At 40.7% G+C, this 19883-nt stretch overlaps 2 protein-coding genes across 2 annotated transcripts; one reads left to right on the forward strand and one right to left on the reverse strand.

Moving 5' to 3' along the window:
- The first annotated feature begins 6481 nt into the window (after positions 1-6481).
- On the forward strand, positions 6482-7520 carry LOC149972888 (trace amine-associated receptor 6-like). The gene has a single exon (XM_090216273.1). The coding sequence runs from the start codon at positions 6558-6560 to the stop codon at positions 7518-7520; it is 963 nt and encodes a 320-aa protein (XP_090072399.1). The 5' UTR covers positions 6482-6557.
- A 10766-nt stretch (positions 7521-18286) lies between these two features.
- On the reverse strand, positions 18287-19402 carry LOC110502166 (trace amine-associated receptor 13c-like). Its single transcript, XM_021580023.3, has one exon. It carries the CDS (start codon positions 19400-19402, stop codon positions 18446-18448), a length of 957 nt encoding a protein of 318 aa, XP_021435698.3. The 3' UTR covers positions 18287-18445.
- Positions 19403-19883: the final 481 nt, after the last annotated feature.

Consider the following 19883-nt stretch of genomic DNA (forward strand, 5'->3'; position numbering starts at 1 on the left):
AAACCCAGCCTAAAACCCCAAACAGCAAGCAATGCAGGTGTAGAAGCACGGTGGCTAGGAAAAACTCCCTAGAAAGGCCAAAACCTAGGAAGAAACCTAGAGAGGAAACAGGCTATGTGGGGTGGCCAGTCCTCTTCTGGCTGTGCCGGGTGGAGATTATAACAGAACATGGCCAAGATGTTCAAATGTTCATAAATGACCAGCATGGTCGAATAATAATAAGGCAGAACAGTTGAAACTGGAGCAGCAGCACGGTCAGGTGGACAGCAAGGAGTCATCATGTCAGGTAGTCCTAGGGCATGGTCCTAGGGCTCAGGTCCTCCGAGAGAGAGAAAGAAAGAGAGAAGGAGAGAATTAGAGAACGCACACTTAGATTCACACAGGACACCAAATAGGACAGGAGAAGTACTCCAGATATAACAAACTGACCCTAGCCCCCCCGACACATAAACTACTGCAGCATAAATACTGGAGGCTGAGACAGGAGGGGTCAGGAGACACTGTGGCCCCATCCGAGGACACCCCCGGACAGGGCCAAACAGGAAGGATATAACCCCACCCACTTTGCCAAAGCACAGCCCCCACACCACTAGAGGGATATCTTCAACCACCAACTTACCATCCTGAGACAACCCAGACAGGATGACCACATCAGTGAATCAACCCACTCAGGTGACGCACCCCCTCCAGGGACGGCATGAGAGAGCCCCAGTATGCCAGTGACTCAGCCCCTGTAATAGGGTTAGAGGCAGAGAATCCCAGTGGAAACAGCGGAACCGGCCAGGCAGAGACAGCAAGGGCGGTTCGTTGCTCCAGAGCCTTTCCGTTCACCTTCCCACTCCTGGGCCAGACTACACTCAATCATATGACCCACTGAAGAGATGAGTCTTCAGTAAAGACTTAAAGGTTGAGACCGAGTTTGCGTCTCTGACATGGGTAGGCAGACCGTTCCATAAAAATGGAGCTCTATAGGAGAAAGCCCTGCCTCCAGCTGTTTGCTCTGGTTTGAAACGCGTTGTACGAACTGACGAGAGCTTTCCGAGCTAAAGGTTAGCTGATGACCGCTAGCAGTGGTTAGCTGACTGGTTAGCTGGCTGGCTTCAGTTGAGGGATTCCAATTCCGAGGTAAATAGAAATACTTTAGAAAAAAACTGATCCACACCACATTGGGTGAGGTGGGTTGCAGACGAGTATTTTGAAGTTGAGGTTTAGGAAAAATATTTTTTTTAAGTATGCAAATTAAAATATATAAAAAAAAATATATATATAAATATATATATATATATACATGGGACACGACAGGACAAAGACTACACCATCTGCTACGACCTGCTACACCATCTTGGATATTTGTGATATGGAAGTCAAGCATTTTAAGCAGCTAGGCTGGCTATCTGTTGAGAAAAGAGTAGTATTAACTTAACTTGGTCTGGTCCACATAATTATCACATGCATTCCCCAGGTACCTATCCAACTATTTTTATTTTGTAAGAGATGTACATCATCATAATACCAGTCAGAGACTCTAATATTCACTCTTTTATATATAGGAGTGTATCTGGTAAGAACACATCGCTGTTGATTGGAACAATCTACCTTTTCTTTGTCTTTATCAATGTAATGTGTCTGTATCTATGTCATTCGGAAAGTATTCAGACCCCTTCCCCTTTTCCACATTTTGCTATGTTACAGCCTTATACAAACATTTATGAAATACATTTTATCTACACACAATCTACATACAATACCCCATAATGACAAAACAAAAACAGTTTTTTAAATAACAGAAATAACCTTGTTTACATAAGAATTCAGACCATTTGCTATGCGACTCGAAGTTGTGCTTAGGTGCATCCTGTTTATTGGTCATCCTTGAGATGTTTCTTCAACTTGATTGGAGTCCACCTGTGGAAAAATACATTGATTGGACATGACTTGGAAAGGCACTTACAGTGCCTTGCGAAAGTATTCGGCCCCCTTGAACTTTGCGACCTTTTGACACATTTCAGGCTTCAAACATAAAGATATAAAACTGTATTTTTTTGTGAAGAATCAACAACAAGTGGGACACAATCATGAAGTGGAACGACATTTATTGGATATTTCAAACTTTTTTAACAAATCAAAAACTGAAAAATTGGGCGTGCAAAATTATTCAGCCCCTTTACTTTCAGTGCAGCAAACTCTCTCCAGAAGTTCAGTGAGGATCTCTGAATGATCCAATGTTGACCTAAATGACTAATGATGATAAATACAATCCACCTGTGTGTAATCAAGTCTCCGTATAAATGCACCTGCACTGTGATAGTCTCAGAGGTCCGTCAAAAGCGCAGAGAGCATCATGAAGAACAAGGAACACACCAGGCAGGTCCGAGATACTGTTGTGAAGAAGTTTAAAGCCGGATTTGGATACAAAAAGATTTCCCAAGCTTTAAACATCCCAAGGAGCACTGTGCAAGCGATAATATTGAAATGGAAGGAGTATTAGACCACTGCAAATCTACCAAGACCTGGCCGTCCCTCTAAACCTTCAGCTCATACAAGGAGAAGACTGATCAGAGATGCAGCCAAGAGGCCCATGATCACTCTGGATGAACTGCAGAGATCTACAGCTGAGGTGGGAGACTCTGTCCATAGGACAACAATCCTATTGCACAAATCTGGCCTTTATGGAAGAGTGGCAAGAAGAAAGCCATTTCTTAAAGATATCCATAAAAAGTGTCATTTAAAGTTTGCCACAAGCCACCTGGGAGACACACCAAACATGTGGAAGAAGGTGCTCTGGTCAGATGAAACCAAAATTGAACTTTTTGTCAACAATGCAAAACGTTATGTTTGGTGTAAAAGCAACACAGCTCATCACCCTGAACACACCACCCCCACTGTCAAACATGGTGGTGGCAGCATCATGGTTTGGGCCTGTTTTTCTTCAGCAGGGACAGGGAAGATGGTTAAAATTGATGGGAAGATGGATGGAGCCAAATACAGGACCATTCTGGAAGAAAACCTGATGGAGTCTGCAAAAGACCTGAGACTGGGACGGAGATTTGTCTTCCAACAAGACAATGATCCAAAACATAAAGCAAAATCTGCAATGGAATGGTTCAAAAATAAACATATCCAGGTGTTAGAATGGCCAAGTCAAAGTCCAGACCTGAATCCAATCGAGAATCTGTGGAAAGAACTGAAAACTGCTGTTCACAAATGCTCTCCATCCAACCTCACTGAGCTCGAGCTGTTTTGCAAGGAGGAATGGGAAAAAATGTCAGTCTCTCAATGTGCAAAACTGATAGAGACATACCCCAAGCGACTTACAGCTGTAATCACAGCAAAAGGTGGCGCTACAAAGTATTAACTTAAAGGGGCTGAATAATTTTGCACGCCCAATTTTTCAGTTTTTGATTTGTTAAAAAAGTTTGAAATATCCAATAAATGTCGTTCCACTTCATGATTGTGTCCCACTTGTTGTTGATTCTTCACAAAAAAATACAGTTTTATATCTTTATGTTTGAAGCCTGAAATGTGGCAAAAGGTCGCAAAGTTCAAGGGGGCCGAATACTTTCGCAAGGCACTGTACCTGTCTATATAAGGTCCCACAGTTGACAGTGCATATCAGTGCAAAAATCAAGCCATGAGGTTGAAAGAATTGTCCATAGAGCTCCGAGACAGGATTGTGTCGAGTACCAAAACATTTCTGCAGCGCTGAAGGTCCCCAAGAACACAGTGGCCTCCATCATTATTTAATGGAAGAAGTTTGGAACTACCAAGACTCTTCCTAAAGCTGGCCGCCCGGCCAAACTGAGCAATCGGGGGAGAAGGGCTTTGGTCAAGGAGGTGACCTAGAACCCGATGGTCACTGACAGAACTCCAGAGTTTCTCTTTGGAGATGGGACAACCATCTCAGCAGCACTCCACCAATCAGGCCTTTATGGTAGAATGGCCCGATGGAAGAAACTCCTCAGTAAAAGGCACATGACAGCCTGGTTGGAGTTTGCCAAAAAGCACCTAACGGACTCTCAGACCATGAGAAACAAGATTCTCTAGTCTGAAGAAACCAAGATTGAACTCTTTGGCCTGAATGTCAAGAGTCACGTCTGGAGGAAACCTGGCACCATCCCTATGATGACACATGGTGGTGGCAGCAGGGACTGGAAGACTAGTCAGGATCGAGGGAAAGATGAACTGAGCAAAGTACAGAGATCCTTGATGAAAACCTGCTCCAGAACACTAAGGATCTCAGACTGGGGTGAAGGTTCGCCTTCCAACAGGACAATGACCCTATGCACACAGCCAAGACAATGCAGGAGTGGCTTCAGGACAAGTCCCTGAATGTCCTTGAGTCCGGAATTTAACCTGATAAAACATCTCTTGACAGACCTTAAAATGGGTGTGCAGCGACGCTTCCCATTCAACCTGACAGAGCTTAACAGGATCTGCAGAGAATGGGAGAAATAAAGGTGTGACAAGCTTGTAGCGTCAGATCCAAGAAGACTCGAGGCTGTAATCGCTGCCAAAGGTGCTTCAACGCAGCACTGAGTAAAGGGTCTGAATATTTATCTCAATGTTTAAGTTGTTTGTTTTTACTACTGTACATTTGCAAAAAATTCAGAAACCTGTTTTTGCTTTGTCATTATGGGGTATTGTGTGTAGATTGATGAGGAATTTTTTTTGCAATTCATTTTTGAGTATAGTATATACAGTATATATACACTGCTCAAAAAAATAAAGGGAACTCTTAAACAACACAATGTAACTCCAAGTCAATCACACTTCTGTGAAATCATACTGTCCACTTAGGAAGCAACACTGATTGACAATAAATGTCACATGCTGTTGTGCAAATGGAATAGACAACAGGTGGAAATTATAGGCAATTAGCAAGACACCCCCAATAAAGGAGTGGTTCTGCAAGTGGTGAACACAGACCATTTCTCAGTTCCTATGCTTGCTGGCTGATGTTTTGGTCACTTTTGAATGCTGGCGGTGCTTTCACTCTAGTGGTAGCATGAGACAGAGTATACAACCCACACAAGTGGCTCAGGTAGTGCAGCTCATCCAGGATGGAACATCAATGCGAGCTGTGGCAAGAAGGTTTGCTGTGTCTGTCAGCGTAGTGTCCAGAGCATGGAGACGCTACCAGGAGACAGGCCAGTACATCAGGAGACGTGGAGGAGGCCGTAGGAGGGCAACAACCCAGCAGCAGGACCGCTACCTCCGCCTTTGTGCAAGGAGGAGCAGGAGGAGCACTGCCAGAGCCCTGCAAAATGACCTCCAGCAGGCCACAAATGTGCATGTGTCTACTCAAACTGTCAGAAACAGACTCCATGAGGGTGGTATGAGGGCCCGACGTCCACAGGTGCTTACAGCCCAACACCGTTCAGGACGTTTGGCATTTGCCAGAGAACACCAAGATTGGCAAATTCACCACTGGCGCCCTGTGCTCTTCACAGATGAAAGCAGGTTCACACTGAGCACATGTGACAGACGTGACAGAGTCTGGAGACACCGTGGAGAACGTTCTGCTGCCTGCAACATCCTCCAGCATGACCGGTTTGGCGGTGGGTCAGTCATGGTGTGGGGTGGCATTTCTTTGGGGGCCCGCACAGCCCTCCATGGGCTCGCCAGAGGTAGCCTGACTGCGATTAGGTACCAAGATGAGATCCTCAGACCCCTTGTGAGACCATATGCTGGTGCGGTTGGCCCTGGGTTCCTCCTAATGCAAGACAATGCTAGACCTCATGTGGCTGGAGTGTGTCAGCAGTCCCTGCAAGAGGAAGGCATTGGTGCTATGGACTGGCCTGCCCGTTCCCCAGACCTGAATCCAATTGAGCACATCTGGGACAACATGTCTTGCCTCATCCACCAACTCCACGTTGCACCACAGACTGTCCAGGAGTTGGCGGATGCTTTAGTCCAGGTCTGGGAGGAGATCCCTCAGGAGACCATCCGTCACCTCATCAGGAGCATGCCCAGGCATTGTAGGGAGGTCATACAGGCACGTGGAGGCCACACACACACTACTGAGCCTCATTTTGACATGTTTTATGGACATTACATCAAAGTTGGATCAGTCTGTAGTGTGGTTTTCACTTTAATTTTGAGTGTGACTCCAAATCCAGACCTCCATGGGTTGATAAATTTGATTTCCATTGATAATTTTTGTGTGATTTTGTTCTCAGCACATTCAACTATGTAAATAAAAAAGTATTTGATAAGAATATTTCATTCATTCAGATCTAGGATGTGTTATTTTAGTGTTCCCTTTATTTATTTGAGCAGTGTATTTTGTGTGTGTGTGTGTGTGTGTGTGTGTGTGTGTGTGTGTGTGTGTGTGTGTGTGTGTGTGTGTGTGTGTGTGTGTGTGTGTGTGTGTGTGTGTGTGTGTGTGTGTGTGTGTGTGTGTGTTTGCAGAGAGACACTGGGGAGGGGAGTGGCTGTCAGTAACTCAGGGATAAATAGAGAGGCAGAGCTCAGAGTTTGTCAGAAGGCGGACCTGACAGGGTCACACACAGGACCAAGCAGGAGCAGGACCTCAGCATTTTTACCTTTTATTACAAATGGAGAAGCATGAAGATGTTCAATACTGTTTTCAAGACAGAAATTCTTCTTGCAGAAAGGCTTTGCTATCGTCATATATCTACATAACACTGTACATCTTCTTCTCATTGATTTCAGCAGTTACAGTATTTTTGAACGTACTGGTGATCATCTCCATTTCTCACTTCAAACAGCTTCATACTCCAACCAACCTGCTCATCCTCTCTCTGGCTGTGTCAGATCTCCTGGTGGGATTGATTGTGATACCAGCAACGACTGTAGCAATAATGGAATCATGCTGGGGTTTTGGGGAATATTTCTGTGTGTTTGAATTCTACATCGCTTATTTATGTACTTCTTTATCTCTGGGCAATTTAGTCTTGATATCTATTGACCGCTATGTTGCTGTGTGTGATCCCTTATTGTACCACTCTAAAATAACAATAACAAGAATTATGTGTTGTATTTCCATTTCCTGGTGTTGTTGTATCATATATGATGCTGCTATTATAAAAATATTTGTAAATGTACAGGTATCCAGTAGATGTTTGAAAGAATGTTTTATTGTGAAAGGGTTAAATTGGGTTAATATAATTGGTCTTGTATTTACAATGGCTGTTCCGTACTCTATTATTTTAACACTTTATATGAAAATCTTTGTGGTGGCCAGATCACAGGCCAGAAAGGTATTTTCAAAAGAGGCCGCCAGTGTGTCTGGTGTTAAAACTGTACAGGCAAATAAGTCTGAGAGAAAAGCAACAAAAACTCTAGCTATTGTTGTTTTCAACTATCTAATTTGTTGGATTCCATCTCTATTTCCTTTTGTTTTTTCCTTTTATTTTAGTGACAATTTGATATCATTTATCATCAGCTTTCTGCCACTTCTTAATTCCTTAATTAATCCAATAATTTATGCTTTCTTTTATCCATGGTTCAAAGTGACATGTAGACATATTTTCACTCTGAAATTAAGGAGTTCATAGTTCCTATGTTTCTATTCCTAAATTGGACCAAAAAATGGTTATACTGTTTTGTTGTAATTGCTTCTTTCATATAAAAATACACTGATATTTCTTATCTCAGTGTTGTCATCATCGATACATGTGGTGTTGATAAAGAATGCTGGACTGGATTATAAAGACTTGGAGAAGGCATAACCTTGTTTTATAAAATACATTGTTGTCATATTGGGTTGTGTATTCCAAATACCTAAGTCTGTGCTTGTTCCATGTTATATAATGTGGACACCAGGAAGAGGACAGCAGGAAGATTAGCTGATGCTTTTGCAGTGGCTAATGGGGATCCTAATAAACACCAAAATTATAAATAGTATATAAGTATTCTAAAAGTACATTCTGAGGATGTCATGAGGCATTCTAGATTTTGTTTAACATCTCCATTTAGTGGCTCAATTGGGACACAATGACTTCATCAAGTGTAGCAAAGTTTAAATATACAATACTGCATGATGTCATATTGTAACGGCTGTCGTCGGTGTAAGAAGGAGAGGACCAAAGCGCAGAGTGGTTAGTGTTCATCTTATTTAATAAAAATCAAAACTGAAATAACAAAGAAACAACCGAAACAGTTCTGTCTGGTGCAGAAACACACAAAGACTGAAAACAACCACCCACAAAACACAATGGAAAACAGGCTACCTGAATATGGTTCTCAATCAGGGACAACGATAGACAGCTGCCTCTGATTGAGAACCATATCAGGCCAAACACAGAAATAGAAAATCATAGAAAAACTAACATAGACAACCCACCCAACTCACGCCCTGACCATACTAAAACAAAGACAAAACAAAGGAACTAAGGTCAGAATGTGACACATATAACGTCCAGGTCTAACTCAATGGGGCGGCAGGGTAGCCTAGTGGTTAGAGCGTTGGACTAGTAACCGGTTGCAAGTTCAAATCCCCGAGCTGACAAGGTACAAATCTGTCGTTCTGCCCCTGAACAGGCAATTAACCCACTGTTCCTAGGCTGTCATTGAAAATAATAATTTGTTCTTAACTGACTTGCCTAGTTAAATAAAGGTACAAAATTAAATAAGAAATTGTGTATTGTGTAAGTACTCGATGGTAAAATATCAGAATATGCAATTATGGGTAACACTTTATAATGTTGTGGAGTATTAAATCATTACTCCCACATTTGTTAAATGTTAGTCAGCTAGTTATTCTCACATTTATAAATTACTTCTATATGCATTAATGATTAAACACAACAGCGCAGGAGACCACAACAGATACTTCAACCTCAACATACTGGGTATTAACACTACCACTACTCTCACTACCACAACTCTCACTATATCACTGCTACCAGGTCAGGGGTCACACCAGAGCAGCTCTCTCAGATGTTGTTTCGTGTGAATAAATATAGAAATTGGATAACACAATAAATAACTTACAATGGATTAGTAAATAGTTCCCACATTTGTTTTAGTAAGCTAGTTATTCACACATTTATTAATCACTTTTAAATGATTCATAAGATCATTCATAAGATGTTTAATAAATATCCTTATAAACCATTTACTAATCATTAGTAAAGTAGTTTTGCAGTCCCTAATCTAAAGGGAGGACTATTCATACTTTCTTACTACTTTATAAATGTTTTGAACTGTGACCAGTGTAATTTCTCACAAAAAGATGGACATGCCATTGGTAGACATTTCAGCAATACCTGATGCTCCTTAAAGTTTAAAAATGACCTAGAACATATCAATGGTTAAACAATAAGCACACAACACAGAGGATGTTAAAGTAAATATATTGAACATTTTATTCCAAAACAGTCACACTGTTGTAGTAGTGTGCTGAAGGAAGTAATGTGTTTGTCTGAAAATGATTACATTCTTGTTTGTTGGCAGTGACTTCCAAAACCCAAGGTGTGGATTGCTGTCACTCATTAGAGCAGTTCATAAACTGCTTGCAGGGTAAAGGAACCGATATCTAAATATATATCTTAACTGAATATCACGTTTAAAGGGTTACTACCTTTTAATACACTACAAGTGAATGTGTCCAAATAGTTATGACTTAATCAAATGGGGGTGGGGTACAATATACATAAGGTGTTTTCTTATGTATAAAAATATGTATAAAAATAACTAAAAAGTGACATTCTATGATGTCGCCTCATATGAAAGATTTGATTTCAAACCCAAAATGCTGGAGTAAAGAGACAACTTTAAAAACAATTTTACTGCAGAGTTTTACATTCCAATGGGCACACGCTGGTTAAATCAACATTGTTTATTATTTAACCAACATGGAGTTGACATTGAATTGACATCTGTACCCATTGGGCATAGATTGCTTTCAGTAGGTGCAGTGGCCACAGGATGGCAGTATAATTCACAATCTGTGACTGAGAGGGATAACTTCATTCTATATGAAAGAGAAGCATGTCCTGTCAGCTCAGGGATTCGATTAAGCAACCTTTCAGTTACAGACCCAATGCTCTAACCACTAGGCTACCTGCCACCCAAAGATGGTTTCTTCTAAGTTTGGCAAAGGCACACTTTTCACCTAAAACAGAAAGTTCAGATAGAAATGTAATTTGTAGAACGGGTAAACATCTGACCATGAACAAGGCAGTTAACCCACTGTTCCTAGGATGTCATTGTAAATAAGAATTTGTTCTTAACTGACTTGCCTAGTAAAATACATAAAATCTGAATGAATAATACCAAAGCCTTTCATTACTTTATTTTTTGTAAATATATTGCAAATTAAATTAAATACAGAAATATCTCATATACATAAGGGTCCAATTTTAAATTACATGCAGTTTATAAAGGACTTTCTGTGTTCCTTTTCTGAGGGATTTACCATCACTAAATGGACAGGCTGAAATCAACACCAACGAGCGGTGGAGAGGAACCACTATCACAGCTCGGCCATCCCAAATCAAATCAAATCAAATCAAATTTATTTATATAGCCCTTCGTACATCAGCTGATATCTCAAAGTGCTGTACAGAAACCCAGACTAAAACCCCAAACAGCAAGCAATGCAGGTGTAGAAGCACGGTGGCTAGGAAAAACTCCCTAGAAAGGCCAAAACCTAGGAAGAAACCTAGAGAGGAACCAGGCTATGTGGGGTGGCCAGTCCTCTTCTGGCTGTGCCGGGTGGAGATTATAACAAAACATGGTCAAGATGTTCAAATGTTCATAGATGACCAGCATGGTCGAATAATAATAAGGCAGAATAGTTGAAACTGGAGCAGCAGCACAGTCAGGTGGACTGGGGACAGCAAGGAGTCATCATGTCAGGTATTCCTGGGGCATGGTCCTAGGGCTCAGGTCCTCCGAGAGAGAGAAAGAAAGAGAGAATTAGAGAGAGCATATGTGGGATGGCCAGTCCTCTTCTGGCTGTGCCGGGTGGAGATTATAACAGAACATGGCCAAGATGTTCAAATGTTCATAAATGACCAGCTTGGTCGAATAATAATAAGGCAGAACAGTTGAAACTGGAGCAGCAGCACGGCCAGGTGGACTGGGGACAGCAAGGAGTCATCATGTCAGGTAGTCCTGGGGCATGGTCCTAGGGCTCAGGTCCTCCGAGAGAGAGAAAGAGAGAAGGAGAGAATTAGAGAACGCACACTTAGATTCACACAGGACACCGAATAGGACAGGAGAAGTACTCCAGATATAACAAACTGACCCTAGCCCCCCGACACATAAACTACTGCAGCATAAATACTGGAGGCTGAGACAGGAGGGGTCAGGAGACACTGTGGCCCACTCCGAGGACACCCCCGGACAGGGCCAAACAGGAAGGATATAACCCCACCCACTTTGCCAAAGCACAGCCCCCACACCACTAGAGGGATATCTTCAACCACCAACTTACCATCCTGAGACAAGGCTGAGTATAGCCCACAAAGATCCCGAGTTCAACGAGCCAGTCAATTGGGCATTTCTGCAGTATATTAGAGCATGTCCAATGCATCATGGGAAATGCCCATTGAAATACATTCCAAATGGACAATGTTCAAGTGTACACTTCCAATGTATTTAATGAGGGATTTAACATCACCAAATGGTCAGGCTGAAATCAACACCAATGAGCGATTGGACAGTGTCTTCTGCAAGTTGACTGTTTCCATTGCCAATGTATATCCATAAGGACTTCCCACTACGAAATGGACATACTGAATCAACATCAAAGAGAAATTCTTACTTCCAATGACTTCCTATGATCAAACACGACAAATAGACCTTCTAGTTGATTCAGGGCTTGACATAGGCTTTGACATGATTCAGGGCTTTGACATGATTCAGGGCATGATATATATCATTTGGTCAGTATAAATGCCATTTGGACATTTCGTATGCCATTTGGACATGGTTCACTGACTTTTGGGTTCAGAAGCCGACTTCCTATGATCATATAATGCAAATGGACATAATATCCTGATATGGTACTTTCAATACTTATTTATGCCATTTGGACATTTCTTATGACATTTGGACATGGTTCATTGACTTTCGGGTTCGGAAGCCAACTTCCTATGATCATATATGTCAAATGGACAAAAAATGAACCTTATGGACAAACTCAATAAAATAACACAAATGTATGTCCATACTGTTACTACATATGTATAATTGACAAAAACATTGAAAACATTTAGAAAAACTGTCCAAAAACTCACTTTTTATGAGGTTTTAAAATGTCACCCTTGGGACCTGACTTTGTGACCATTTCCCATATGAAAATCTACGGTGGAGCGCGCTCGCCCCCTATGGAATTGTTGGTTTATTATACTTGGCATTTGTAATGTTCAAGTTGCAATATGGTTTTGATGAACTGCCGTCCACTTGAGTGGGATTTGCGATTGTGTTTATGTTTTGCCCAATGCCAATAAGTTGCTATTCATTTTTGTCCATTTCATGGAGGTCTTCCCTTACTTGCCCCCCATCTATCTTCTGAGCTCATGCCGCTAGGTGACCTAAACTGGGACATGCTTAACACCCCAGCCATCCTACAATCTAAGCTTGGTGCCCTCAATTTCACACAAATTATCAATGAACTTACCAGGTACAACCCCAAATCCGTAAACACGGGCACCCTCATAGATATCATCCTAACCAACTCGCCTTCCAAATACACCTCTGCTGTTTTCAACCAAGATCTCATCGATTACTGCCTCACTGCCTGCATTCGTAATGACTCTGCAGTCAAACGACCACCCCTCATCACTGTCAGACGCTCCCTAAAACACTTCAGCGAACAGGGCTTTCTAATCGACCTGGCAGGGGTATCCTGGAATGACATTGACCTCATCCTGTCAGTAGATGATGCCTGGTTAATCTTTAAAAGTGCCTTCCTCACCATCTTAAATAAGCATGCTCCATTCAAAAAAATGTAGAACCAGGAACAGATATAGCCTTTGGTTCACTCCAGACCTGTCTGCCCTTGAACAGGACAAAAACATTCTGTGGCGTTCTGCATTAGCATCGAATAGCCCAGGTGATATGCAACTTTTCAGGGAAGTTAGGAACCAATAGACACAGGCAGTTAGGAAAGCTAAGGCTAGCTTTTTCAAACAGAAATTTGCATCCTGTAGTACAAACCCAAAAAAGTTCTGGAACACTGTAAAGTCCATGGAATATAAGAGCACCTCCTCCCAGCTGCCCACTGCATCCAGGCTAGGAAACACTGCCACTACCGATAAATCCACAATAATTGAGATTTTCAAGAAGCAGTTTTCTACGGCTGGCTATGCTTTCCACCTGGCTACCCCTATCCCGGTCAACAGCCCTGCGCTCCCCACAGCAACTCGCCCAAACCTCCCCCACTTCTCCTTCACCCAAATCCAGATAGCTGATGTTCTGAAAGAGCTGCAAAATCTGGACCCCTACAAATCAGCCAGGCTAGACAGTCTGTACCCTCTCTTTCTAAAAGTATCCATCAAAATTGTTGCAACCCCTATTACTAGCCTGTTCAACCTCTCTTTTGTATCGTCTGAGATTCCCATAGATTGGAAAGCTGCCGCAGTCATACCCCTCTTCAAAGGGGGAGACACTCTAGACCCAAACTGCTAGAGACGTATATCTATTATACCCTGCTGTCGTGTCTTTGGCTTTGCCGGATTAAGTGATATGACATGCTATTCTATAAAATCATTTCTTCGTAATTAATATTACCTGATTGAGCTAATCATGTAAATGTAATTAACTAGAGAGTTGGGGCACCATGAAAGAATATTTATAGAGCTGTTATCTTCCGAAAAAACCTAGTAATATTTTATATCAATAGCAGTCAATATTAATCGTCACCTTAATTCAGTCTCATCTGAAAGCTGTAAATTCTTGGTTATCTTCAAGAACCCTGGCTAACAAGTTGAATCAGTAATACAAAACTGGGTTTAATTATTTATTTACTAAATACCTAACTAATCACACAGAATTACACATACACATAATTAATCATAACTTGATTACAAATTCCGTCACAAAGGAAAACGTCATTAGCGGGCGGAACAGATATGACAGCTTGTTACACAAAAGAAAATGGGCTGGGTTTGAGTGAAAGAGCAGGAAGACTGAGTAACAAAGGAAGACGCTGTGCTATCGTAAATACAGTATCTTATGCATTCTAAATTACCGCCCATTTGGAAAAGGGAAATGCAATAAATATTTACTCTGAGCTACGCTTCAGTAGGTTGGTGATAGATGGAAGAGCGTGTTGCCAAACCAAGTCCTTCGTTCTGTAGTTATTATCTAAACCATTCTGACATCGGACAGTCGTCCTCACATCCTCGGAACAGGAGGTTATGTTGTCGTCAAGGCTGTATATAGTGGAGCCAGAAGGTTGTGTCTGAAAAGTTTTATAACCCATGACTCTTCACAGGGGTGGGCCACTGATTGAGCAGAGCCCTAGCCTTATGAAAACCCAATTCTCACATTTTAGAAGCTAAAATCACATTTCATCCCATCATAAATAATTTAATATTCAAACATTTCAATTGAACAACAATTCCATGTGAATCCGATAAAATGATGCCTATATATATATATATTCCACTCATTAACTGAATTTCATTGATACGGTGTGAGCAGAGAGACAGGATATACTGTGTCAGTTGATGTCATGTAAAAAAGAAAGAAAGATGATCATCAACAATGTTGCGTGGGCGGCAGAAATGGCACACAACACTGTGCTACATTTTTTAAGTATCCAATTACAAAACTAGATTGTTCATACAAACTTTATAAAGATAATACAACTATTAGACTGACATTTTTACTTAACATGCTCACAACCTGCCATTGAATAAAGGGAGAATGCTGTAAGAACGGCCAATATTCTGAATTCTGTCGCTGGCCAATATTCTGAATTCTGTCGCTGGCCAATATTCTGAATTCTGTCGCTGGCCAATATTCTGAATTCTGTCGCTGGCCAATATTCTGAATTCTGTCGCTGGCCAATATTCTGAATTCTGTCGCTGGCCAATATTCTGAATTCTGTCGCTGGCCAATATTCTGAATTCTGTCGCTGGCCAATATTCTGAATTCTGTCGCTGGCCAATATTCTGAATTCTGTCGCTGGCCAATATTCTGAATTCTGTCGCTGGCCAATATTCTGAATTCTGTCGCTGGCCAATATTCTGAATTCTGTCGCTGGCCAATATTCTGAATTCTGTCGCTGGCCAATATTCTGAATTCTGTCGCTGGCCAATATTCTGAATTCTGTCGCTGGCCAATATTCTGAATTCTGTCGCTGGCCAATATTCTGAATTCTGTCGCTGTCCATTTCAAAAGTGCTGAACAAATAGGCATATTGTTTGTCTTAGCTCGCTCATTAATGTCTTAATCGAATTTACAGCTTGCCTCTTATCCGCTCATCGTTCCTTAATGCCGTAGTTTGTATATCTCAATTGTTATATTGCTTATATAGTATATCTCATCAGTATTCATCATTTTAGTCAATGTTGGAATGATGCATTTCTCTGTTTTTCTTTCTTTGTGTATTATATTTAGCTCATGTGCTTTTCTCCACGAGGAGGGGATACTTGGTCTGCAACCATGTTTGAAGTGGAAATTTCTATCGGTGTCCATTTTGAAAGTGCTGACGTAAGGCCTGTCTCGTCACAGCTCGTTTGCTTGCAATTGCTTATACTTAGAGATAAGTATAATTTAAAAAAAAATAATAATCACCTTTATTTAACCAGGTAGGCTAGTTGAGAACAAGTTCTCATTTACAGCTGCGACTTGGCCAAGATAAAGCATAGCAGTGTGACAGACAACACATGGAGTAAACAAACAAGTCAATAGCACAGTAGGAAAAAAAAGAAAGAGTCTATATGCGTTGTGTGCAAAAGGTATGAGGAGGTAGGCGAATAATTACAATTTTGCAGATTAACACTGGAGTGATAAATGATCAGATGTGCAGGTAGAGATACTGGTGTGCAAAAGAGTAGAAAAGTAAATAAATAAAAACAGTATGGGGATGAGGTAGGTAAATTGGGTGGACTATTTACCGATGGACTATGTACTATGATATAAGCAAGTCAGTCATATCAGCTATGGTTTTTAAAAAGTAAATCAAATCAAATCAAACCAAATGTATTTATATAGCCCTTCGTACATCAGCTGATATCTCAAAGTGCTGTACAGAAACCCAGCCTAAAACCCCAAACAGCAAGCAATGCAGGTGTAGAAGCACTGAGGCTGAAATAACCTTTTTTTGCTGCCAGATGAGGCTCCTCTGACAGCCAGGTGTAGCGTTGGTAAGGATTCACTCCATGGTGCTGGAAGGAAAGCTCCGCTGTCTGGACAGGTTTATGCCCCAACAGTTTGTGGGCACCGTTTGTCAATGTTATAGTGCCATTAATGTATTGTTTAGTGTTGTTGTAGTGGCTTCGCTGGCATGCATCTCAAAACATTGGTTAAGTTTGCCCCACCAAGATGTGCATGTTAAAATCCCCACTGCATAAAGTACACCCTTTGAGTTTTTGTTGTCCAAGGCTAACTGGCTAAAATGCTTGCTCGCTAGCTGAACTTTATTTCATAGGAAACGATAAGCCAGCTAGTTATAACATTAGAATTCTACATCTAGCTACATTACATGGGGCACAATGTATTAATTTATGGTTAGATCAAAATCACCGTTATAATCATTGGCCAGTACGGATATTTAAGTCTCCTTCCATGGCTAATTTAGCAAAGGGACCATTTTTTACTAGCTAGTGTCCACTTTAATCATTCTTGCTGCTTCAAGTTCAGTAGCCATACCTCTCCTCTCCTAGTTGGGCGTGTGAGATCAGGTGTGCGTGCGGTCTCAATTAAAAAGAGTAGGCTATATCCTATGCATGTGCATAGAAGTACGGGGCAGTTGTCTATCCAAAGAAATGTATTTTCTAAGTATGTCTAAGCTATAGTTTACAACATTGCCTAGAAATAAATATTCACCATCCATATTTGTCTCCGTCTGAAAATTGTCCTGCTCCTAGAAGTAGGACAATTTTAGTAGGCTATATGCAAAACATAGCGCAAGAGAAAGTGCACGTGTCCTCTCTGTCTCTCCTACTCTGCTCTCTTCAAACTACAGCCCATTGGCTGATATAGCCCACTAACACAGGTGGCCTAATTTAATGCGCCAGATGAAAATCTATTTCTAAGGTTATTTCTGCACATTTTGATATTTCCTATAGGGCACACAATTTCTTGCACCATGGCTTGTAAGCGAGCTGCTTCAAGTATGTTTAAAACCTCTAAAAGGCTAAGCATTTGGGGGTTAATAAACTAACATATGCATTTTTTTTAATGTACGACCATGGATCATTTAGCTATTTGGTTTTGAATTTTAGGACTCTTTTAGGTATCCAGAATCTGGCTGATGCCGGTCTAGAGGCACGGAAAATAATGTCTGTCAGAGGACACAGATCCAAAACCTCTCTTCAAAGTTACAAGAGGTCAAATCTGGAAGCGAGAAAGTGGTGGAGCACTATTATATCTACAACACAGCAGAAACTCCCCCAGCTAAAATAATGGCTACATTTCCAGCAGAGTGGAGGAAACAAAACGACATCATTGGGCAAGCCAACAATAAAATGGGGCAATTTTTTCGTTCGTGTTCATTAAATCGCAACATTCTGATCAACATGAATAAATAATTGGCATGTGTTGGTCACTGTAGAAGTAGCGCTAATGCTCTGTTTTTGCATACATTTAATGTTAGCTAGCCTGTAGCTATGTTACTTAGCAACCAGTCTAGCAACACAACTTTTGTCTGAACTAGTTTTTCTGGCAGAATGTATTTATTATGAATTTATTTCTTAAAAACAACATTTTCAATTTAGATGTGTCTTCCTTTCCTTGCTGTGTTGGCAACCGGTTTATAAAAACAATAAGGCACCTTGGGGGTTAGTGGTATGTGGCCAATATACCACGGCTAAGGGCTGTATCCAGGCACTCTGTGTTGCATCGTGCACAAAAACAACCCTTAGCCGTGGTCTATAGGCCATATACCACACCCTTTACTACACTTGTTGAAGGCATTGTGTCCCAATGCAGTAACTAGAGGACAATGATAAACAACATATGGCACCTCCAAATGTACTTTTAGAATAATTGCATACTATTTATCATTAAATAACATGGAACAACTACAGATTTTGGTATTGGAATTTTTTACCCAAAATGACTACAATGTCTTTTGTAAAACAAGCTTGTTCCTTCTAATGCCTTCTCCAAGTCATTCCAATCCAATCCAGCCAAATAATTCTGTATCAAAACCACATGTATCCATAATGACAATACTGAGATACTGTAAGTAATGTCAGTGTATTGTTACATGAAAGAAGCAATTAGAGCAATTGTTTAACATAACTATATCCAACCAATGCTTGTAGATTAAAAAAAATATATATAAATATAGGAACTATGAATGCCTTAACTTCAGAGTTAAAATATGTTTAGCTGTCACTTTGAACCAAGGATAAAAGAAAGCATAAATTATTGGATTAATTAAGGAATTAACAAGTGGCAGAAAGCCGATGATAAATGATAAATTGTCACTTGAAAAAAAAAACATATTTATGAACAAAAATGGAATCCAACAAATTAGATAGTTGAAAACAACAATAGCAAGAGTTTTTGCTGCTTTTCTCTCAGACTTATTTGCCTGTCCAGTTTTAACACCAGACACACAGGCAGCCTCTTTTGAAAATACCTTTCTGGCCTGTGATCTGGCCACCACAAAGATTTTCATATAAAGTGTTATAATAATAGAGCACGGGACAACCATTGTAAATACAAGGGCAATGATATTAACCCAATGTAACTCCTCTACAATAAAACATTCATTCAAACACCTACTGGGTACCTGTACATTTACTAAGTTTTTTATAATAGCAGCACGGTATATGATACAACAACACCAGGTAAATGATATACAACACATCATTCTTGTTATTGTTATTTTAGAGTGGTACAATAAGGGATCACACACAGCAACATAGCGGTCAATAGATATCAATACCAAATTTCCCAGAGATAAAGAAGTACATAAACAAGCAATGTAGAAATAAAACACACAGAAATATTCCCCAAAACCCCAGCATGATTCCATTATTGCTATAGTCGTTACTGGTATCACAATCAGTCCCACCAGGAGATCTGACACAGCCAGAGAGAGGATGAGCAGGTTGGTTGTAGTGTGGAGCTGCTTGAAGTGAGAGATGGAGATGATCACCAGTAGGTTCAAAAATACTGTAACTGCTGAAATCAATGAGAAGAAGATGTACAGTGTTATGTAGATTGTTGTCGATAGCAATTCCATTCTGCAAGAAGAGTTTCTGTCTTGAAAACAGTATTGAACATCTTTGTTTTTCTCCATTTGTAATAAAGGGTAGAAATGCTGAGGTCCTGCTCCTGCTTGGTCCTGTGTGTGACCCTGTTAGTTCAGCCTTCTGACAAACTCTGAGTTCTGACTCTCTATTTATCCCTGAATAGCTGACAACCACTCCCCTCCCCGGAGTCTCTCTGCACACACAATAGAGCACAGAAATGAAAAAATAACTGTTGGATAAACAAATAATTAGTGAAAGCTTGACGTAATGTGTGACATGATTGGATGTTGTTGTGGTCTCGTAGCCTGTCCTTCAACCTTACTGATAGTTAGAGATGAGAGAAAAGGTGCATTTTCTTTAAAATCTAATTTTATTTGTCACATGCGACCTTACAGTGAAATGGTTACTTACAAGCAGTTAACAAACAATACAGTTTTATGAAAAAAATAAGTTAAGTAAAACATTTAAAATAACAGTAGCAACTAATTAGAGAGCAGCAGTAAAAAAAAACAATATATAGCAAGGCTA

This window comes from Oncorhynchus mykiss, chromosome 22, assembly GCF_057628025.1.
Source record: "Oncorhynchus mykiss isolate SJ-2025 chromosome 22, ASM5762802v1, whole genome shotgun sequence".
Lineage (NCBI taxonomy): Eukaryota > Metazoa > Chordata > Actinopteri > Salmoniformes > Salmonidae > Oncorhynchus > Oncorhynchus mykiss.